The 26,009-nt window shown below is 44.0% G+C and overlaps 1 protein-coding gene across 2 annotated transcripts in view; it reads left to right on the plus strand.

Annotated features, from left to right (window-relative positions):
• The window catches only part of ANKS3 (ankyrin repeat and sterile alpha motif domain containing 3), a 230,495-nt gene that overhangs the window by 117,830 nt on the left and 86,656 nt on the right, over positions 1–26,009 (plus strand). For both annotated transcript variants that reach the window (XM_086941195.1, XM_086941196.1), the window contains exon 7: positions 20,632–20,790. In XM_086941195.1, coding sequence (XP_086797321.1) covers positions 20,632–20,790 — 159 coding nt within the window. The remainder of the gene's footprint in view (positions 1–20,631; positions 20,791–26,009) is intronic.

Consider the following 26,009-nt stretch of genomic DNA (forward strand, 5'->3'; position numbering starts at 1 on the left):
GGTTATTAGTAGTTTCTGTTCTGGAATTTACACAAAGCACTCCACCCACTTTCCTCACAATCTTTTCTACTCTCAAGAGACAACAACGTCGAGCATCTTCCGGAAGACTTTGCTGAAATGGCTGCCCTACCGCATTCATCTTCCGAATCTGAAGGAAATGAGCGACCACCGTTAAGAAGAAAAAAGGAATCTTTCATTTGGCAATTTTTCACTTATCCTGAAGATCAAAAGAAAGTGAATGCGCCAAAAGTAACCTGCACGATATGCAATTCGGAGCTCTCAAGGGGAAATCCAAATAAAAAATATTCCTTTTCTATACACACCATGCAGCGGCATGTTAAACAAAGGCATCCTGAGCATTATGCAAAAGCATCGACAAGAGCCCTGGCCACGCTATTACCATCAGAGGTGGCCAGCACATCTTCTGGTGTACGACCTGTATCTCCATCGAGTGCTGAGATGGACTTGAGACCATATCTTGCGAAGGTGCATATGAAATGCAACAAGTGTGGAGAAATTCTTTTGTATGGAGAGCAGAGCCTCGTTCTTATTAAACTCAAAATTGACAGTCACAAATGCCCCAAGAAAAGATAAATTTCTTCACTTCATTTTCAAACTATTACATACTGAAAAATGTAGTAGCAACTTTAAGAAATCGAAAGCATCATAACACTTCTTTCCCAAAAAAAAAAAAAAAAAAAGTTCTTTTCAGAAATAACTCTTTCTACCAAAACGTGCTCCAAGAGCATATTATGAGATATTTTTTCGCCGCTTTATTTTAGTGCGAGACCGGGTGCGCGCACCCTCCTATCGCGTACAGGACCTGACACTTGCATGTGAAGTGATGTGACTTCTAAACAACACTTCTAATTGGTTCTTGGTAGTTTCTATTCTAGAATTTACACGCAGCACTCCACCCACTTCCATCACTTTCTTTTCTACTCTCAAGAGACAACAACGTCGATCATCTTCCCGAAGACTTCGGTACAATGGCTACCGTTCCGCATTCATCTTCCGAATCTGATGAAAATGAGCGACCACCTTTGACAAGAAAAACGGAGGCCACGCTATTACCATCAGAAGTAATCAGCACATCTTCCGGTGGACGACCTGTATCTCCATCGAGTGCTGAAATGGACTTGAAACCATGTCTGGCGAAGGTGCACATAAAATGCAACAACTGTGGAGAACTTCTTGTATACGGAGAGCAAAGCTTTACTCTAATTAAACACAAAATTGAGAGTCATAAATGCTCCAAGAAAAGTTAAATTTCTTCACTTTATTTGGATAGTATGACATACTGAAAAATATCGTAGCAACTTTAAGAAATCAAAAGCATCAAAACACTTGTTTCCAAAAAAAAAAAAAAAAAAAAAAGTTCTTTTCAGAACTAACTCTTTGTACCAAAACAAGCTTCAAGAGCATATTAGCTGATATTTTCTCGCCGCTTTCTTATAGTGCGCGACAGGGTGCGCGCACCCACCTATCGCGTCGAGACACTCATGTGACTTTAAAACAACACTTCCAATTGGTTCTTACTAGTTTCTATTCTGCAATTTACACGGAACACTCCACCCACTTCCCTAGAAAACCAGTTTATCGAAAAACTTTTAAAGCCTCCTCTTATGAAATATTCGACATCAATCACATAGCAGAGTACTAAATAGCACTATATACACTCCGTCCCTTAATTATAAGAGACTTATTGCTATGTAAAAGCAACTTTTGTTTTCCAAGATAATGTGAAATGCTGAGCCTATTACATAATTTTATTTCACATATGTTACTATTCTCCTTCGAGTACTAACACCGTAGAAAATACCACCAATAGCGGTGATAGTTTTTTACCCCGAGAACGGGCGATTTCTATCGCTTACAGCCCTTACAATTATAAAGTTTTATTTCCTAAGTGTCTGATCTCCAACTGTGCAACGTAGGTCCCCTGTGTGTCGTAATAAGGTCCATAAACAAAAACTACAGAGCCAGCATTATAAACATACACAGAACCACAAAACGACAAGAGCCACCATGCTGATATATATCCTTAATATAATAAACCTCTGAGAATAAATACATATTTCCGTGGCACCCCATAAAACAAATGTGGCGTCCTCTGACTCTGCTCCATTACCAAACACCGTAACTCCCCGCCCCCCTCACTTTTCACTAAACTCCGCACTCCACCCCAGCCGAACCCCCTATTACAAACCCCCAACCTACCCTCCCTGCCCAAACCCACCATGAACCTCAAACCGCCCCTAGAAAACTTATAAGACACAGGATTACTAAAACTCAAAGAATACGCAACAGGCAGATAATGTAAATAGTACATAAAGGCACATATTTTTTCCAAAATGCTATTTAAAAACATGTTCTATTTTTTATAAATCTATCATGCATCTGACCCTCTAGAACTGCTTTCAAAACGTGAACTATAAACCTCTACTTTTCATTTTCAAACCATACACTTTCATCTGACCCTCTAGAACTGCTTTCAAAACATGAACTATAAACCTCTACTTTTCATTTTCAAACCATACACTTTCAATTACATTATTTTTTTTCTACTATTCATGTAATGTTACACACCTTTTCTAAAATACACCAGTCCGTATCATTTATAAGGATTTATTTTCAGTCTTCATCAGTGACACTTTCTTCACATATAATAGAAATCACTATAACTTTTTAAGCGACAATGCTAACGCGGTAAAAATAACCCTTCATTTGCTTTCCTTTAAGAATGCACACTATGTACCCCACTCATGCGTTTCTTAATCTTTGTATTTGGCAGCGAATACCGACCTTGAATCGGAAGACATGAACAAGACCGCCATTGTCACATTTAAAACTGAACGTTGCATCTGCTCAAACACATATCTTTCACTAAGCTAACATTCACAGAAAACAGCATTGATGTAAAAAAAAATTGACCTTGCTTTACAACTCCCTCAAATCACTCCCTTATTTTTTAACGCATCCTCCAGTTCAAAAAAAGCTACTTTTTTAATAACCACTAAGCAATATATGTGACTAGACTCCTAGAAAATGTATCAAGTCATTCTGCTCCTCTCCACTGCATAGCCGGCGACCTAATTCTGTGGAGTTGCTATACAACTGGCAGTGCTGCGCCGTTTCCTGTACCATCTTGGGAAATTCAAAATGGATGTCCCTCCTGCCTTCGCAAACGAGCCGGGCCACTTAGAACTATTTCGACAAAGAATGCTTCTATACTACGGCACCTTACCACTCTCAACTTTGAATACTTCATATCGATTATCATTTCGATATTCGTATTTCACCTGTGTGCAGACTGTATTTCATTGCCTGAGCTGTGATTTCACGTGGGCCCTGGATTTATGTCTCTGCAATTTGGTACCTCCTGAACCGAATTACAATCACCTCATGAATCCGTTACTTGATCATGAACAGCTTTGTTACAACGGAGGGTTTATGGCCTTTGCAGCGATACAAGGAGTTCTGGGTCATTGGGATATATTCGCAGCGGCGCAAGATTTCCTAACAGAGAGCTACATCGAAAACCCACCGAGCTGCCCTATGATGGTAAAAGACGCCCCAATAATGACAGATCATGAATGCTCCTTTCATCTTCTCAATTGGATGGCTGACATGTTTTCAGATGATAACAATGATTTCATGTTAGAGGCACTTGCTGCATACTTTGCCTACACAATGGACGGTTAATTCTTTCCTAACAGCGAGCTACATCGAAAACCCACCGAGCTGCCCTCTGATGGTAAAAGAGGCTCCGATTATAACAGATCATCAGTACTGCTTTACTCTTTTCCATTGGATAGCTGACATAATTTCAAATGATAAAACTGATTTCCTGTTACAAGCAGAAGCTACCTATTTTGCCTAAACAATGCTTCAATAACTCTCAAACAAGCCATTGACGTCCTCATTTCCTTTTGGTTTTCTATATTCTTCTCGTTATTTTCCATATTTTCTTTTGAAGAACAGACCTATTTGCTTTACTAACAGTGGACATTATGATTTCGTGTTGTTAGACAGCTGATTCATAAAGTAATGATGCATAACCACTTGCATTTTCATATATCGTTCCTAAACTGAAAGGCCAGAAACCTTCCATTTATTAAAATATAATATACTTCCTTATAAGACTATACAATGTTTTTTTCCAACTATATTCATTTTTCTTCAACTATAGCGTTTGTATTCCATGTACTACTGACAATACCAATTACTGTGTTTTTTGCAATTTCTGTACTCATATTACATAATGATTTGCCTTTAAAATAGTAGATTTCTAAATAAACATTTCAAATATTCACGGTTTCTCTTTTAATCCATAATCTCAACTGAAATGATTTCATATTGAAAAACTATTCATGGGTTCCACATAACCTTAACTGTAGTCACTGAGGACCTTATTTATGAAGACCTTCCGCCGCCAGTGCCTCATTTTTTAAAATGGGAAAAAGTAACGCACCGGTGGCGCAAGGCCTTCATAAATAAAGTCCTGAATGTTTTCTTTTCTCGACCTCACTTACTGATACTAGAACCTGCAAGCCAAATACGGCCCGTGAACTCTTTCTTAGTAGGTCGCGCACCGTAAAGACAGTTATACCACTGTTAACAACATTTTTTTTTTACTGTTACTAAGCACCGACACAGTTCCGCTTCACTCAGAGTTAATCACTGCTCCCACGCTTCTACAGGCCAGACGCTATGTCGTATTTCTCTCCTTATCACCCTTTCATCTCCACAATAACAAACAGTTGTCCGCCAGCCACCAGAGAACAGACTCAGATGCAGAGGCACCAAAGAGTGAACCCATCACCAACTGCCATCTCCGGCTGTTTCCATGGTTACACCTCATTCTGCACCTTGCTGAAGGCAGAGGTCAAAAGTTCATGTCTCAACGTTCTACAGCAAACTAAGAACACTGTTTTCCCTCCAGAAACACCTGCCAATCCACAACTCTGTTACATGTCTTGTTTTTTCACACCCAATAGTACTTTTCGTTTAACATAAACATTAACCTGCTCACTCTCCACTTGTTACAATCAACCAATCATTTTTATTTTTTAAACCACACCCAGCCTCTTCCTTTTTCTTTATTTAGAATTTCAACTTCTAACTACCATTCCACTTCCAGAACCGATCGGAGGACGACTACAAATCCCTTGAAAATGAAGGTCTGGCTAATAGGACACAGTTATATTCACTGGAGTGAAAAATATGCAGTAAGCAGACGAATTTGCAACCTCAGCTTACCAAATGTACACATAATATGGATTTCCAAAAGAGGATTGAAATGTCACCAATTGATTCCATTGGTGAAAACTTTTATGCATCTCCCAGAACCAGACCTTATAATTGTGCACTGTGGTGGGAACGATCTAGGCACAATCACTGGGGTAGGTCTGGAAATGCTTCTAAAAGACACCTTTCGACAATTGATGACACTTTTTCCTCGATCTGCCTTGGTATATTCCAATATATGCCAAAGACAGAAATGGAATTGGTCCAATCACCATTGTGCACAATTTGAGAAAGCAAGGAGACATGTAAATAAATCTGTTTCTGCGTTCCTCAGAGATTATAGCATGGGTTCTATTTACCACAACAACTTGCGATACCACATGCAAGACGTCTATAGGAGAGACAGTGTTCATTTCACGAATGAGGGAAACAGAATCTTCCTCTGCAACATCAGGCTCTGCATCGGTACTTGCTTATAAATGCAGAAAACACTCAATTAACACAAGGGCTCTTTTCAGAGCCACCTTATATCTAAGCACTCAAACTTCTGATTTACCTCCATTTTCACACTCTTGTAAATAGGTGTGCACGACCGGGTGCGCGCACCCCGTATTTTTTTTCGGGGAAAAATTATATCTTTTTGCGTTAAAGGGCCATACTGCACACCCCGAGAAAAGCTACGCAGCAAGACAATCTCTACCTTCTCCCCTTTCCATGTTTCAACGCTTTGAAATGAACCATATATTTACTCGCAGTGACAAAATGGCGGACAAAACTTCCTGATTTCCTTCGAATCGAACGTTAACAGACGTCACGCAGCCAAAAAAAATTCCGCTCACGCGCAGCCGCTTGGGTGCGCGCACGTGTGCGCGCCTATAGATATATAATTGGCTTTAACTTTAATTTTCTCAACAACTACTGATCGGATTTACACCATTCCAAAAAAAGCGTAATCTGCGAACAAGACTCTACAGTTTTGGAAAATTTCTTATAAATTCATTCACCCATTCGAACTGTAGCCGAGTCTAAAGGTCCTATGGAAAATAACATGGAGAAAACACGTTTTGGGACCCCCCTTATATCTCAGCCCCCACTTGACCAATCCCCCCCAAACTTTCAGGGAAGGAGCGCAGCGGACCTAGCCATCTTCTTTGAGAAATTCGCAAAGACTCATCCACCAGGGCCAAAGTTATTCCAAATAGAATGTTGAGGATTTCCTATGGAAAACAATCCTAACTATAACTACCTACTGGCGACCGCCAGTAGGTAATATATATATATATATTACACACACACCTACTGGCGGTCACCGCAACATTCTATTGTGAATAACTTTGGCGCCGGTTGAGTAATCTGCCTGAAAATTTCCTCAAATTTGCCTCGCGGCGCTCCGGTCCTTCCCTGAAAGTTTGGGGGGGGATTCGTCAAGCGGGGGCCGAGAAAGAAGGGGGGTCCCAAAACGTGTTTTCCCTATGTTAATTTCCATAGGGCTTTCGTCCTCACTTTTAGCCCGAATGGCTGAATGGATTTCCACCAAACTTGGCAAAATTGTAGGGACTTGGTAGCCCGATGTGCCTTTGCTATGTCTCAAGATATGTGCTCCAGTGGATTTTGAGTAATTTAGGTTAAAAAATATATATATATCTATAAGCGCGCCCCGGTACGCGCACCGGGGCGCGAACCAGCGCGCTACTACGCGAGTTCGCGCGCGGAAACCTGATTGGCTCTCGGGTGTCTGTCAACATTCCAAACAGTCCGGAGCGGCCGCCATCTTGTGTCCCGGTAGGATCGAGGCACAAGAGGTGGCAAAAACAAAGGGGGAAATGACCAAAAGGGGGCAGAGTAGACCCCCCTTGACCCCCTAGGTTTGATGTGGCGGCCAAAAAAGGGCCCCGCGGGGCAAAATGTTTTTTTTTTTTTTTCGATTGGCGCGGGGGGGAGCGCCCGGTACGCGCACCGGGAGCGTACCATGGGGGAAAAGAATGACAGAGTTTTAAAAAAATGTAGCCTTTTTTTATAAATTGGAGGTAGTTCTTTTTGTTGTTTTATATTTTTTTAAATGTTTTTTTGAACATTTTGTACTTTTTTTGGCTTTTATGAACAATTTTATATTTTTTTGTTATTTTTATGGGGAGAAACAAAAGACAGGGAATTGTAAACGGCTCAACTGGAGCAAAAAAAATCAGGAAAAAATTATTGTTTTTGGGGGCAATTGTGGTTGTCACCAGCACAGTTGATGAGCTTTATGCTTTGCTCACCATAGGTGATGGTCTTACCACAAAATATACAAGTGATCTTGTATTGCCCAAACTGGGGTTGTATGTTTGGGACCATCTCCCTTGTCTCTGGTCCCGATGGAGTGGGTTGCTTTCTTTTGGAGGTGCTGGGTGTAGATTGGGGAGGGTTTGTGGCCAATTCTCGGACCTCTGCCGCAGCATAGTTGTTGGGATGCCTGCGCTGCATGTGGCGAATCATGGTGTTATTGCCAAATGAGTTTTTTTTGTTAGGGTTCCCCCTTGAAAGTTCCATGTTACAGATTAGGCAAGTCACCTTTGGCGCATTCACCTTTTTGAGGCCACTTGGGATGGAAAAAAACTCCCATACAATGTGCTGCTTTGGCTTATATGGGGTATTGTCTTCTGGCAGGAATGTCCTCCTCTCCTCCTCCTCCTCCTCCTCTTCTTCATTTCCACCACAGTGGTGTTGTGGTGGTCCTCTTGGTGGTGGTGGTGGTGGCTGAGATGCTCCTCCTGTTGCTGCTGCTACTGAAGCCATTTTTCAGCCCAAAAAAGTACAGAGAGGTCTTTCAACAGGTCTTCTTCACTCAAAGTAGAAAGTGAGAATGAGGAAAAAAGGTGGGGACTTTCATCATTAGGAAAAAAAACCTGTCCTGCACCAATAAAAAGTGGTATTTGTAGGTCACATGACCTGACGCGCTTACGCAGCGTGCCCAGGGGCGCGTCGCGTAAGTGCGTCGGATGCTTACGTTGCGCGATTGTATGTGCTCGAGTGCTTCCGGGTGCGTTTACACCGTGCGTATCACGCGGACGCGGCTACGCGATACGTCACGATGAGGTTTTCGTTCGCGGCAAAAGCGCTAACGGGACGCTCACCGGTACGCGCCCTGGTGTGCGCCGCAAGACTGCGTTTTCCGGTGCGCTCACCGGGAAGCGCACCGGGAGCGCTCCATGGCAAAAAAAAAACATGAACAATATACATAAAAGAATAGTATTATATAAATATACATTATAGGATTCATTATAAAAAATATTACATTTCATAGCTATAGAAATTTGCTATTAAAAACCTTTGAAATTCACTGAAAAAACCAAAGGTTTTTTCAGCAGCCAACCCCTACACATATATACATATATGCTGTGCCTTTGGTCGTGCATGGCTGTGGATGGTCACAGGCCCCACAGGCTACCGTCTGCATGCAGGCAACCCCACGCTGCACATGGCTTTCACCCCAGCCCACCGGAGAGTCCCAAGGCCCCATCCAGCTCCCCACATGCAGCGAGAGCCGGCATTGCATCTCTTCTCCCTGTTTCACAGATCAAAAGTCTGCTCCCGGTGGGCAGGAGCATTTTTGAAGCTCCCTCCCACTGAGAGCAGTTGTGGTGTTTGCTCCTGCTTGGCGGAAAATTCAAAATCCCCCCCCCCGCCCCCACCTTAAGCGGGAGCTTTCACAAATTTCCTTGCCAGTGCAGGAAGGGGAAGCGCTAGGTTTCATGGGTGGCCGTGTGGGCCCCCTCACAATAAGTAATTGGCCCGGGAAGTGGGCTCCCTAGGACCTTTAATGGCTCAGGGAGGGGCCACACAACCTCCTCCCCATCTTGTAAAATTTTGGCACTGGGTTGGGCTCCTCGGGCCCTTTAGTGGCTCAGGAAGCGGGGCTATGTGACACCACTCCCCATATAAACTGATTTTGGCCCTACCATTGGGCACCCAGGGGCCTCAGGATGCCCTGCACAAAGGACACACTGCTTCAATTGCCATTGAAAGTGCTTCAAATGCGGCTGCCATTTTGTAATATTGCAAGTGTATATTTGAAACATTGCAGGACATGGAACATGCTAATTATATGCAAACACAATTAAATCAAGCAGAATGAAAATATATTGGTGGATAAAGATATGCATTGCACTGGTTAACAACTATCACAACGCAACTTTTACAACGCACTACCATCACAACGCAACTTTTACAACGCAAGATCCATTACAACGCATGCCATTACAACGTAAGTATGGGTAAGTATTTAAATAAAATAATTTATTTTTAAATTAATTTTCTTAAAATAATTATAATTTAATTTATTATAATAAATTTGAATATTTTAATTTAATTTACATAATTAAAATTAAATGCATTTTAATTAAACCCCCTGGAGTTAGAATAATAATTTGTACCCCTACACTATCCAGCACTTACCCTACTATTACACCCCATGGAGTTAGAATAGTAATTTTTACCCCTACACTATCCAACACTTACCCTACTATTACACCCCCCTGGAGTTAGAATAGTAATTTTAACCCCTACACTATACAGCACTTACCCCACTATTACACCCCCCTGGAGTTAGAATAGTAATCTTTACCCCTACACTATCCAGCACTTACCCTACTATAACACCCCCTGGAGTTAGAATAGTAATTTTGACCCCTACACTATCCAACACTTACCCTACTATTACACCCCCCTGGAGTTAGAAAAGTAATTTTTATCCCTACACTATCCAACACTTACCCTACTATTACACCTCCATGGAGTTAGAATAGTAATTTTTACCCCTACACTATCCAGCACTTACCCTACTATTACACCCCCCTGGATTTAGAATAGTAAATTAAATTTTATGAAATAAAAATTAATTTAAATTAATTACCTAAAATGACCTAAAATGCGCGTGCACATCACCAAATCGCCGTCTGTTCCCTCAGCCGCACTCCTCCCACACCTTTGAAGTGAAGCTTAGCTTCACTTCAAAGGCCCCTGCTGCTTTCACACCCTCTCCGCGCTCCGCCCCCTCCCCTGCCCGCCGTGTCGCATTTCTCCTCCCCCCTCCCCACAGCAATGCCCTCAAGTGCCCGGGAGCCCCGCGTCTCTATTATATCTAACTCTATTTTCCCAAAATACACCCGTGGAATGCAAGTGAGAGAACCGTGGAACACATCATTTTAAGCTTGACACGTCTGTCTCATACAAATTTCCTTTTGTGCAACAGTCTGCATTAACTCTACAGTTAAGTACAAGCATTGATTAATTAATCACTCACACACATCACGTTTTACTCCTTTGCTAGTGTTCTCGTTGTTTACATCTGAAAGAAACAGACCTTAAAACGATTGAATAATTGACAGAATCCTCAAATATTGTTAATTCCATTGAAGTCTAGTGAAAACGCTGCTCGAAGATGAGATATGTTGCTAAAATTACCGTAACAAAATCAATCCACTCACTGTAATATTCTTAATGTAATTGTATGTGCTAGCACCAGAAGGTATGGAGTGAAATTACTTAACTTGTGAGTAAACATATTTAAGTATTGGATTTCCTTACCAGACGTTCAAGTTAGGAAGTTACAGGGCTGGATTACAAATATTGTGGGCTCCACTAATCGCAGCAGATACTAAGGGATTCCCTGAACCTGTTCCAAATGCACGGGAAAACGGACAGACACGCACCAGGACACACCACACAGACGCACACTGTAGGGGTGTAACAATGTCCTACCACTCACGCCTCCAGGGTCACCAGGTCACGTGCATGTTACCCACCTGTGTGCCACTGCTGTTATGTCAATAATGCCCAGCTCTGCTGATACAAGGCTTCTAGACAATATACACAACCACCCCATCCACCATCACCACATCCACCACCACCACATCCACCATCACCACCACATCCACCACCACCACCACCACCACCACATCCACCATCACCACCACATCCACCACCACCACATCCACCATCACCACCACATCCACCATCACCTCCACATCCACCATGACATCCACCACCACCACATCCACCACCACCACATCCACCACCACCAATACATCCACCACCGCATCCACCACCACACCCACCACCACCACACCCACCACCACCACACCCACCACCACCACACCCACCACCACTACATCCACCACCACATCCACTACCACCACCACCCCATCCACCACTACCACCACCCCATCCACCACTACCACCACCACTGCATCCACCGCATCCACCACCACACCACCGCATCCACCACCACACCCACCATCACCACCACATCCACCATCACATCCACCACCACCACCACATCCACCACCACATCCACCATCACCTCCACATCTACCATGACATCCACCACCATCACATCCACCACCATCACATCCACCACCGCCACATCCACCACCGCCACATCCACCACCGCCACATCCACCGCCACATCCACCACCACCACATCCACCACCACATCCACCACAACCACCACCCCATCCACCACCACCGCATCCACCACCACCACCGCATCCACCATCACCACATCCACCGCATCCACCACCACCGCATCCACCACCACATCCACCATCACCACCACACCCACCACCACTACATCCACCACCACATCCACCACAACCACCACCCCATCCACCACCGCATCCACCACCACTACCGCATCTACCACCACATCCACCATCCCCACCACATCCACCATCACATCCACCACCACCACATCCACCATCACATCCACCAATACCTCCACATCCACCATGACATCCACCACATCCACCACCACCGCATCCACCACCACCACACCCACCACCACTACATCCACCACCACATCCACTACAACCACCACCCTATCCACCACTACCACCACCCCCACATCCATCACCACCACCGCATCCATCACCACCACCGCATCCACCACCACTACCACCACCACTACATCCACCACCACATCCACCACAACCACCACCCCATCCACCACAACCACCACCCCATCCACCACCACCACATCCACCACCACCACCACATTCACCACCACATCCACCATCACCTCCACATCCACCATGACATCCACCGCCACATCCACCACCACATTCACCACATCCACCACCATCACATCCACCACCGTCACATCCACCACCACCACCACCGCATCCACCACCACCACCGCATCCATCACCACCACCGCATCCATCACCACCACCGCATCCACCACCACTACCACCACCACTACATCCACCACCACATCCACCACAACCACCACCCCATCCACCACCACCACATCCACCACCACCACCACATTCACCACCACATCCACCATCACCTCCACATCCACCATGACATCCACCGCCACATCCACCACCACATTCACCACATCCACCACCGTCACATCCACCACCACCACCACCGCATCCACCACCACCACTACATCCACCACCACAACCACCACCCCATCCACCACCCCATCCACCACCCCATCCACCACCGCATCCACCACCACCACCGCATCCACCACCGCATCCACCACCACCACCGCATCCACCACCACATCCACCGCATCCACCACCACCGCATCCACCACCACATCCACCATCACCACCACATCCACCATCACATCCACCACCACCACCACATTCACCATCACCTCCACCACCACCACCACATCCACCATGACATCCATCACCACCACATCCACCACATCCACCACCACCGCATCCACCACCACCACATTCACCACCACCACTAAATCCACCACCACCACATTCACCACCACCACTAAATCCACCACCACATCCAATACAACCACCACCCCATCCACCACTACCACCACCTCCACATCCACCGCATCCACCACCACATCCACCACCACCACATCCACCATCACCTCCACATCCACCATGACATCCACCACCACCACATCCACCACCACCACATCCACCACCACCGCATCCACCACCACCGCATCCACCACCACCACCACACCCACCACCACTACATCCACATCCACTACCACCACCACCCCATCCACCACTACCACCACCACCGCATCCACCACCACATCCACCGCATACACCACCACATCCACCATCACCACCACATCCACCACCACATCCACATCCACCACCACATCCACCACCACATCCACCATCACCTCCACATCCACCATGACATCCACCACCACATCCACCACCACATCCACCACCGCCACCACCACATCCACCACCACTTCCACCACCACCGCATCCACCACCACTTCCACCACCACCGCATCCACCACCACCACCGCATCCACCACCACCGCATCCACCATCACCACATCCACCGCATCCACCATCACCACCACATCCACCATCACCACCACATCCACCATCACCACCACATCCACCATCACCACCACATCCACCATCACCACCACATCCACCATCACCACCACATCCACCACCACCACCACACCCACCACCACTACATCCACCTCCACCACCACACCCACCACCACTACATCCACCTCCACATCCACCACAACCACCACCACCCCATCCACCACCGCATCCACCATCACCACATCCACCGCATCTACCACCACATCCACCATCACCACCACATCCACCATCACATCCACCACATCCACCATGATATCCACTACATCCACCACCACCGCATCCACCACACCCACCACCACTACATCCACCACCACATCCACTACAACCACCACCCCATCCACCACTACCACCACCACCGCATCCAACACCACCGCATCCATCACCACCACTCCCACCACCACTACATCCACCACCACATCCACCACAACCACAACCCCATCCACCACCACATCCACCACCACATCTACCATCACCTCCACATCCACCTTGACATCCACATCCACCACCGCATTCACCACATCCACCACCATCACATCCACCACCGCCACATCCACCACATCCACCACCACTTCCACCCCCACCGCATCCACCACCACCGCATCCACCACCACCACCACCACCACCCCATCCACCACCACCACCGCATCCACCACCACATCCACCGCATCCACCTCCACCGCATCCACCACCACATCCACCATCACCACCACCACCACATCCACCACCACCACCACCACATCCACCATCACCTCCACCACCACCACCACATCCACCATCACCGCCACATCCACCACCACATCCACCGCCACCGCATCCACCACCATCGCATCCACCACCACCACCACTACATCCACCACCACATCCAATACAACCACCGCCCCATCCACCACTACCGCATCCACCACCACCTCCGCATCCACCACATCCACTGCATCCACCACCACATCCACCATCACCACCACGTCCACCATCACATCCACCATCACATCCACATCCACCATGACATCCACCACCACATCCACCACCACCACATCCACCACCACCACATCCACCACCACATCCACCACCACATCCACCACCACATCCACCACCACATCCACCACCACATCCACCACCACATCCACCACCACATCCACCACCACATCCACCACCACCACCACCACATCCACCACCACTTCCACCACCACCGCATCCACCACCACCACATCCACCACCACTTCCACCACCATCGCATCCACCACCACTTCCACCACCATCGCATCCACCACCATCGCATCCACCACCACTTCCACCACCATCGCATCCACCACCATCGCATCCACCACCACTTCCACCACCATCGCATCCACCACCACCACCACATCCACCGCATCCACCACCACATCCACCACCGCATCCACATCCACCACTTCCACCGCATCCACCACTTCCACCACTTCCACCACCACATCCACCACCTCATCCACCACCGCATCCACCACCACCACATCCACCACCACCACATCCACCAGACCCACCACCACTTTCACCACATCCACCACCACTTTCACCACATCCACCACCACTTTCACCACATCCACCACCAACACCACATCACCACATCCACCACATCCACCCCCACATCCACCACCACCACATCCACCACCACATCCGCCACCACATCCGCCACCACCATAATCCCCAAGAGAGACCACCACCACATCTGTATGTGTGTGGCTCAGTGTGTGTTCTTGGATTTTCGTCACAATAAAATACACTGAACATAATTGTCACAAAAGTTAATTACAAACATTTAAGCTATTGCCATTATAAATTACAATAACTTTTATTTAAGTATTAATTATTTACAAAATTAAAAGCCATTGTTATTTGTAATATCAATACATCTAAGTCGCGTAAATACAACACACATTGCATTACAAATGCTATAGGTGTCACATTTGCGAAAGTTAAAACTATTGACATTGTAACTGACAAAGCTATTAATTTTGCTACTTTCAAAACCAACACATAAATAAAAAAAGTGTCATTTACAATACCAATAGCTCAAACTTTCCTAATGCGAGACCTATTGATTTTCCAATGCTTGTTATGGTGGAAGACAGACACAACACTTTGCGTTCGAGGGGCACACAACAACAACAAGTGAAGGCACCACAGGCGTTATAAATGCCGCAAGGAGAGGAGGAAACGCCGGCGGTTTCATGAAAAAGAAAAGAGGGAAGGGGAATCAGCAATGAATGTAGCATGGGTTACTGGTTTCCCTCCCACCACTCTAATGAATGAACCATCGAATAACGATGAAACAAAAGTAAAGAATAAAGAAAAAACGATAAAAGTAATGAAAAAGGCAATGAAGAAAAATTGGAAAAAGAAAGAAATGTCAGCAAAAATATTGAGAACACTGTGATTAATTTAACAGACCTTGACCTAAATAAAGCGGAAATTCAACTTTTGTCCTTGGGCCTCTCCTTTTGCCCCAAAAACAGCTTCAAATATGTGCAGTCTAGGATTGATGTTTTTAAATTTATTCGAAAACTGAAACTCTTGAAATTTCGCACATTGAATAAAAGAAGCGATCATGCAACTAAGATTCTACAAGAATCTCAACCTAGCAGGACGTTTACGATATTTGATACCATGGCCTTGAAAACTGCACACGCTCTTTTAGCTTCGGAGGAGGAGGCTGTTGAAAATACTCAAGTAGTGCTGAAATCCATGGGCATCACGAGTGGTAGTGCTGCGAATAGTCCTTTTTGTCCTTGATCTACGTTTGTCCCAGTCATGCCCAGGGACGCCATTGACATTTTCAGTGATCGAATGATTGAGGATTTGAAGAAGTTGAATCTTGTTGTGGCAAAAAGTCAAAAATGTAGGAGCTACAAGGACAAACAGTATTCAAATCTCATGCGGAAAATCAAAAATCATGGAAATATTATAGTGAACAAAGCTGATAAAGGTGGAAACGTTGTTCTATGGCCACGAGATATATACATTGCAGAGGCTGAGCGGCAGCTTAATGATCCACTTTGATATAGGAAGGCCTCTTTCAATGAACTTAACAAAGTGAAACAGTTAATCCACACTAACTTGTCTCCGTGGAAAAGAGAAGGCTTAATCAGCAAAAAGGAGTTTGAATTTCTAAAGGTAGATCATCCCATCACTCCCACTCTGTATTCACTGCCTAAGATCCATAAAGGTACTTTTCCTATACCTGGGCGACCGATTATCTCAGCCCAGAATGGTCTATTGGAGGCAATATCTAAGTATGTGGACTTTTTTCTTCACGGTTTTATGGAGGCCATCCCGACCTACATAAGAGACACTAGTGATTTCTTGAACAAACTGAATGGAATCATGTGGAAACCTGAATATCGGTTCTTGGTAATGGACATTTCGTCTCTCTATACATCTATCAATCATAGTGATGGCCTAAGAGCGATTGAATATTTCTTGTGTGAAAGGGACATCAGATTCTATGAACATAGCAAAATGCTGGTCAAAATGATTGATTTGTGTCTAAATCATAATGACTTTTTATTTAACAACTAGGTATATCAGCAGCTGCGTGGTGTGGCCATGGGGGCTTGCTTCTCCCCTAGTTACGCATGTTTACACGTGGGCTGGTGGGAGAAGCATGTTCTGGGTCAGCCCCGTGGTTGTCTGATTGGAACAGAGACAGGAATTGTCAACATGTGGCGCTTCATAGATGATGTCTTCATTATCTGGCAGGGCTGTGAGGCTTCGGCTGAATACTTTGTCAAATAAATTAATAGCAATGCTTTGAACCTAGAATTCACAGCCACTAAAAGCAATTTTAAAGTTGATTTTCTTGATGTTGAATTGCACATTTCCAATAATAAGATCCTGACTAAAATGCACAGAAAGGTCACGGCAGGTAATTCCATTTTACATGCCCAGAGCAACCATCCTCGCCACCTTATTAAAAGTATTCCCTACGTAGAATTTTTAAGAATTCAGAGAATTTGCAAAAATGAGGTAGATTTGAATATTTGTCTGGAGGATTCGTTTCAAAGATTCTTAGTTAGGGGTTATGATAAAAATGAGCTCACTAAATCTCTGAAAAAAGTGATGACCAAAACCCTGATAGCCCCTGTAAATCCTGCGGTTCCTATCAGTATGCCAGCAGAAACAAAAGAAAGTGGGTTAGAGAAATCTAAAATCAAACTCATTACTACTTTTAATTGCCAGGAATGTAAAATCAGACAGATTGCCAAATCAAACTGGCCGATCCTCATGACAAATCAAACTGGCCGATCCTCATGACCGACATTACACTAGCACCCCTGTTGGAAGATTATCCAGCAATAACCTTTCGAAGAGCTCCTTCAATGAGGGATGTGTTGGTTAAATCAAGCCCTGAAGTCACTGTTAAATCTAATTGGCTATCCAATTGAACTGTTTTTTTTTAAATGCAGCTCTTGCAGAGCATGCAAATTCGGAGTGAATACCACAGAGTATCAAGAGGCTTTTTCTGAGACTATTAGTAAGATTAACAATCATTACACTTGTAAAACTGATCATGCAGTTTACGTCTTACAATGTACCTGTAATTTACAGTACGTTGGAAGTACGAAACCTCAAGTGTTTAATCGAATCTTACAGCATTTACGGGCAATAGTCAATTCCGATGCTAGCTATCCAGTGGTTTGCCATTTCAAATTAGTTCACAAGAACAACCTGAATGATTTGAAATACTTTGTTATTGACGCCGTCCCCATCTCAAAGAAGGGAGGGGATAGAGAAAAAAGACTGAGACAATTGGAGAGCCACTACATAGTACTTCTTAATTGCAAAATCCCGAATGGCCTCAACACGGGGGAGGACCTTCATAATTTTCTGTAAATATATCTGATCATGTATCCTTGAAACTTCTTTTCTTAAAATCCTTTTAGATTTGGGATAACCATGAAGGTCCACTATGATGAACTTCCTCTTTTATGCAACAAGTATTAAATAGCTTTTAGATTTTGGCTTTTATCATCATGTTGCTTTTAGCGTATTTTTTTATTTGGTTTTACCGATTTTATGGTTTTACCGAATTTTTGTGCGCTAAGGATAATTTTGACTTTCGGAAGGGGTTGTTAATGATCAGATATCAAATGGAAATGTCATGTTTGTTTAAGATAAGTTAACAACCAAACGTTGCCAAATGAATTTTTTACAATCTCTGTGGAAGTATTTACATTATTTGAATGGATTTGACTGCTAGTGTCTGTTATTAAACATCACTGTTTGCACCTTATCCGATAAACTTTCTTGCTGCCATTTGCACAACAGATGAATTAGCCGTGTTTATATCACTTTGCACTTTATTGCACTTGCCACTTTGCACATTATGACACTTATGCTGCTATTACCGATTACGTTCTTGGTAATTTTGCTCACTATACTTTTTATATGAGAATGCACAATCTTCATTTTTAGCACTCGTCATACATTGTGTGTTTTTTTTTTTTTAAATATTGTATGTAACATCTGTCTATCGCCTCTTTTTTAATCCTCTTTGACCACATATTATACCACATGTTCTTAAGAAAAGGGCACTTGCCCTAAATTGTTGGAACTGTTATAAATGCTGAATTGTCTCTGAATCAGCTGTAAGATTTATTATCAGAATTTTAATTTCATTTACTAATTTATGAGATTATTGTTTGGTCGGACATCTATGTAAGAAAACAGACTGTGGTTAAACCAGAAACCGGTCCTTGGATGCTTGATTCCCGTCTGGGAAAGACTTGGCTTGGTAGTTCGGACTGGACTGTTCCCATGAGGCACAGGGTCGGAGCTGATTTGCATATAGCCAGTGTCTAACCCAGAGTGGTGTGGAGTGCAAAAAATGATGGATTTAGGCCCAGATCTTTGTACTGGGGTGAATGTATGACATTGTTCTACATTCTGTCCATCAACTGTGTTTTTTGCAATTTTCACCCCGAGTGTGCTGGGTATACTCAGACGTGAGCCCCAGGCTCTCCACACCACTGGAGTCAAGCTATCCAGGCTGATAGCCAGAAACCGGTCCTTGGATGCTTGATTCCGGTCTGGTAAAGACTTGGCTTGGTAGTTCGGACTGGACTGTTCCCATGAGGCACAGGGTCAGAGCTGATTTGCATATAGCCAGTGTCTAACCAGGGTGGTGTGGAGTGCAAAAAATGATGGATTTAGGCCCAGATCTTTGTACTGGGGTGAATGTATGACATTGTTCTACCTTCTGTCCATCAACTGTGTTTTTTGTGGTTAAACAAATATGTTTTCAATTTCTACGAGGGGTAGGAGGTGGAGTTACGAATGATGTGCACAGTATTTAAACCACCCATGTCTCTGGTTATGTCATGTGATCAAGTCCGGGTTCCCGGGACGAAACGCGTCATGCTGCTGCCCATTTTGGAATAAAGCACTATTTTTTTCACCCATCGCTGTAGTCTGTACCTGTGTACTGCAGGATTGTGGAGTTCGATAGATTATATATATATATATATATATATATATATATATATATATATATATATATATATATATATATATATATATATATATATATATATATATATATATATATATATATATATATATATATATATATATATATATATATATATATATATATATATATATATATAAAATTTATAACTACTCTGCTAAGCCTCATTCCTACAGACATCTTCCAGAATTTGTTCACATTGATGTCTGAAAAGTCATCGGCAATGTCTGGCAGGGCAATGGCATTTGACTACTTTTTGGTCTCCATTTCCAGATTAGAGGGAGTGGGCCAGATCAGGTTTGTTCTTGTCTAAACCTCAACCTGTGTGTTAATGAGGTAATGCCAGAGAGTATAATTCTCTTAACCCAGCTTCACCAGTCCATTGCTTCCCCCCCACACTATTCTCTTCTCGGGTCACACTCGCCTAGCTCTTTCCCACCCTTGCCCTATTTTGATTAATTTACCCAGTCTTGTTACATTTGCTTCTTTCAGGGCGATATGAAGACTTAAGTTCTTCTGATGAATCCAGCTCAGCCCCTCGGAGACAGAGGCCCGCGCGAAAGGCTAAAGGCCCTAGCATCCACGAGGGCCCTCAGGCTCTGGCCAAGATAACTGCAGTTGGAACAAAAGTGAAGAGTCCACCTCGTACTGGTAAGGTGCTCTAGCAATAGCATGCTCTGTGCAACGAATTGTTGATGTAGGTCTGATTAACCCCTTAAGTGCGGGGAACGTTCAGCGGTCGTCGTGTGCACTACCTCGCTAGTGCTGCGCACGTCCGCTGAACGTTCCATTCCGGTTAGCGCAATCGAACGTCCGCACTGGGGCGGAATTTTCGGCGCGCTTAACGGGTTAACAAAATCTCTGGAAAAAAGACCAAATAAACAAATCCTGTGTTTTACTTTTATACTTGTATTTGGTGCACCATTTTGATGATTCATCAACATTCATGTGCCATCTACATGTATTGTACACAATCAATGGTGTTCATGTCAAATGGTGTACTACTCATAAGTACCCCCAATATTTCTCAAGCTTCTGTTGCTTTCTCTAAGCTGCACTTTGAATCGTATGTAGAGGGTATTGAAAAATCATAAATTTTGGTGTTTCTTTTTTTTTTTTTTTATTTATTTTTTTTGTTACAGAGTTTTATATAGCGCGAACTTGACCCGAATCGGGTATCAGAGCACTTTACATAGCACCAGTTGTGTTACATGAGGACACATTAATTTTTTTTGTTAGGCACAGGAAGATTAAGTGATTTGCCCAAAATCGCAGGATGTTCAGCGTCATTGCTGAGACTCGAACCCAGTTCCCCAGATTCTAGGTCGACCGCTTTAGCTGTTAGGCCAACTCCTTTCGACTTCAAATTTCAGTCCTCAAACTCCAGTTTTTCTTTTTACACACCACCCCATACTAGACACATCTTGAAGTCATGCATAGATAGCTGCTTTTTTCCCAGTAAAAAGCAGCTAAGTGTGGCAAATACATTTTTCAACCTTTGCAAATACTGAAAAGTTACTACCTTGTACTTTTAAACTACTTTTGCTTTGCTTATCTTTATCCTCTGCTCTCATCCTATTCTGGATATCCTGATTTTTTCATGCCCACCGATATACATGTACAATTGCAGTGTGTACATTACATGTATGTAGAACTTGCACATGTAGGTTCGACGTCAGTGAATCATATACGCTTTACCCATACATATTTTTTATAGATTTTTCCAACTGTAGGTATACATGCGTTAATAAGAGACACACTTTGTGAATTACTTTGTACATTTATCATAAAGTATGAAGGTGTATAATTGCAAATACAAGTATTAAAGTCAATTTCTTGAAACTAGAAAATGGGCATGCATGTCACAGCCTAAACTGCAATGCTAGCTTCACTTCATCTTTTCTTTCACTGATCTTGCTTAGAAACAGTGTGATATACCACACGGAACATGAGTTTAACATGAATGCTCTTGCGCACACTCCATTTAATGTGTGGATAGAGATATCTGTATCACAAGGCTGCACAGTGTACTGCTTCCCCCTGGATATCTACATACAAGGATAATATAAGTCAATGTGTGAGTATCCCGTTTCAGGTACACCAAGTACATTTCTCCCCAATTTATTTCCCTTTGCCATGAGTATAATTTTGTTCATATATCACGCTACATAAAGCTGATAATGTATTCATATCATAGGGAAGACTGCAGAACGACACCAGGATGTGCTTTATGTCCTGAGTCTAAGGTGCTTTGATCCTTCGAGGTGGACCTTTCGAAGACTGACCCCATGAGTTGGTTACCAGAGGACGTGCATTGGCAGTCTTAAATTTCTGATTATACCAGGTGCGTTGATTAGAAGTAGGAAGGCAAAAAAGGCATGGGCAGATTGCTTCCATTCAACTCAGCCTTTTAAAAAAAAAAAAATTTACTCTGGGGCCACAGTTTGTTCCACCGTGTTTTTTTCCCACCCTGCCACCTCAGATTGGAACCAGCTATATGCAAATCCACCTTGGTTATGCTTCAGTATGAGCAGATCAACCTGAACTGCCAGGCCTGTCAATGGGACCTTAAGTCTAGACTGCTTTGAAGGAGATAAGCTGGTGGAGTAATTGGCATCCAAAAGCATTTGTCCTGCAATGCGGCATTAATTACTGAATTGTAGTCGGACAACAGGCCATGAAATAACTGATTTGTTGCTTGTTATATTAATCCACACTAACAGCTGGCTGATGAACCCTTCCTCCCATCTTATTGCTCATGCTTGATGCTTGTTGTTAGTTTTCCCTGAGGGTTATACAATCCAAGGTAATTTCAAACAAGGGATCAGAATTCACAGGTTATGACAGACCTGTGAACACACCACTTCAAGAGCATGATTTTATTTGGCTACTGAGGGTAGTACAGTGGTAACCATGTATGCATGCTAAGCACACTAAAGGCCTTTGAGGAGTTCTGATAAGTTCACTGACATACATCTTTGGGGACATGAAAGTACACAAGAAGAGTACTGTGTTCAACCTTGCAGAGTTCCACACAACCTTTTGACTTTACAGGGAGATTGGAAACCGGCATGAAGACCCAAAGGTGACAAATAGTTCTCTCTAAACTAAATGTTTCTGGAGGGCTAAGGGTATGTATATATCTAACTGATTCACAATTGTTGGCAGCCAGAAGCAGTTGGGCAACATTTTGTTTATATGTGATCTCTTATAATGGAATGGTAGATTCAAAGGCTAATCGCTGTTCTCTTAGATAACATGCAACAATCACAGCCATGTCTTTATTCAGTGGTCTAGAAAGTGAATGAGAGCAGCCATCAGGTAAATAGACCAATCCATGACTCCAAGGATTTAGAAACACAATGTGAAACTTCATCAACTGGTGTGATGGGCATCTGCCTTTTGACCTCTAAAAAGTAATTTTTGCACCTGTCTTGTAGCAGGTCATAAAGAGACGTTCTAGCACAGGAAAGCTGCTACTCCCATTGACTCTAGCAATATCCCAGCAAAGAAAGATGAGAAGATTGATGGGCAGGCATTAACAGTTATGTTAAGTAAAATTCGATGTAGTGCTCCCGTGTGCTAGCAGTTGGTACTCTGCAACTCTGTGTCAGGTGTCCCAGGTAACGTGGATTTTGTGATTCAACATCCGACCTCAGAAAGTTTGGTGGTGCAGGTGTCCATCATTAGAGTGAACCCTAGCACTTTTTCAACCACTCTCCCTCATAGGAATACATCATGAGTGGGTACTTTTGCAAGCATATGTTCTCTTCTCCCAATCTTGCTTTGAGCTGCCTCTTTGGACGTTATACCCATGCACTTTGGGACAAAGTGGGTGAGAGCATACCTGCTGTCCCAGAAGCCTTATTGGTTTCCTTAGCCCAAAACAATTAAGATGGTCGGAATGATTAAAAATGTAGCAACCACTCAGGCCTGGCCATGACTGATTTTCTAGGTAGTCTATAGGAACTAGCATGGTGTTTCAATGCTGCACATCAATGACGTCCACTGGCTTCTCCGGGGACATCCATGCGTCTTTAACTGACATATCTTTCAGCAGCTCCCATCTGTTTTGCAAAAAGGCAGACTCATCCTTCGAACGATTTAAAGAAAGCAGAACTGCTGCACTTTCTCTGTTTCTTTGAGCTGCAGTCAGGCAATCCTCATAGTAATTTCGCCCTTTTAGTGGTTATGCCTGGAACCTGGTGTACAGACGGCACCAGCTCCCACCAACACAGGTTTCCCAGCTCTCTTGAGGTAGAGTCCGTGGGTTTATTTATTTATTTATTTTTATTTTGAAAGTTTTATATAGCGCGAACAAGATCTTTGCAGATATCAGAGCGCTTTACAATGCAGGGGAATACCAACAAGAGAATGAAAAGCAGGTCATTAAGGAGTAAAGTAGCAACGATACAACAATAAAGCAAATATTACAGATAAATGTGTGCAAAGATAGTCAGGTAAGCCAATAGTACAGGTAAAACACATAGTCATAGGAATCGAACAGAATAATACAGATCGGTGCAGAATCTTTACAGCTCAACATTAATAGGTCAAGTGTATTTGGCCATGAGAATAGCTTTTACTTCTTTCTTAAAAAGTGTGAAGGAGGAGATGAGTCTGGTTTCAGGAGGAAGTGAGTTCCAGATCCTGGGTGCCATTCCTGAGAAAGAGCCTTTATAGGTATTTTTCCTTCCGGAATCTTCGGGGTTTTAGCAGAAGATTGTTTGAGCCTCTAGTGTTTCTGGAGCCGCCCGAGATAGACAGCTTCTGAGTGAGGTATCCGGGGGAGCTCAGGTGTACAGCCTTGTATGTCATGCAGGCTATTTTCAGATGTATTCTGGCTTCAAACGGCAGCCAGATCAAGGATTTCAAGTCAGGGGAGATATGTGAGTGTTTTTTGACCCCGTAATGAGTCTCGCTGCAGCGTTTAGAGAAGCTCTTAAGGGTGCAGTAGTCGTTAGCGGGAGACCGCAGAGGGCGATGCTGCCGTATTCAATTCACGGGATTACTAGTGCTTGTACTGCAGTTTGGAAGTCTTTGGCAGGCAGGAAGGGTTTAAGTTTCCTCAGGGTGTTGATTTGGAAGTTTGCTCCTTTAGTAGCCTTGCTGATATGATGCTGCATGTTGAGATTGGAGTCGAGAGTTATGCCTAGAGATTTTGCTGAATCCACTAAGGTGGGCTGGACATTGAGTGCAGTTAGCTGTTTAAGCCAGGTTTGAGTGGTAGAGATCTTCGCGGGAGGTGAGATCAGAAGGAACTCTGTTTTCAGAGCATTGAGTTTGAGATGATTATTGGCAAGCCAGGATTGGGTGTTTCTGATCGTTGAGTTCAGGAGTGAAATGTCATTGGGGGATTGTAATTTAAGATATAGTTGGGTGTCATCTGCGTACATGAGAGAGTACATTGGATGCTTGTAGTAAGGTGGTGAGAGGTTCCATAACTAGGTTGAACAAAGTTGGTGATAGGGAAGATCCTAGGGGGACGCCTAGCGAAACAGGTATTGGCGAGGACATCAGGTTGTTACTCTTGAATTTCTGCGTCCTGTTATGTAGAAAGGAGGAGAACCACTTGAGAACAGTCCCAGATATACCCATTCTTGTGTTCAAGAGATCGAGTAGATTCTCATGTTTAACAGTGTCGAATGCTGAAGAGAGATCAAGAAGGATGAGGAGGCAGGTATCATTTTGATCTAGGATTTGAAGGGCGTCGTCAATTATGTGGGTCATAGCAGTTTCCGTACTGTGTCCTGCTCGGAAGCCTGATTGATGCGGGTTGAGGAGATCAAACTGATCAATGTGTTTAGTCAGTTGCCGTTGTGCGCATTTTTCCAGTAGTTTGGCGAGGGTGGGAATATTGGTAATGGGAC

The sequence above is a fragment of the Lissotriton vulgaris genome, chromosome 10, assembly GCF_964263255.1.
Source record: "Lissotriton vulgaris chromosome 10, aLisVul1.2, whole genome shotgun sequence".
Taxonomy (NCBI): domain Eukaryota; kingdom Metazoa; phylum Chordata; class Amphibia; order Caudata; family Salamandridae; genus Lissotriton; species Lissotriton vulgaris.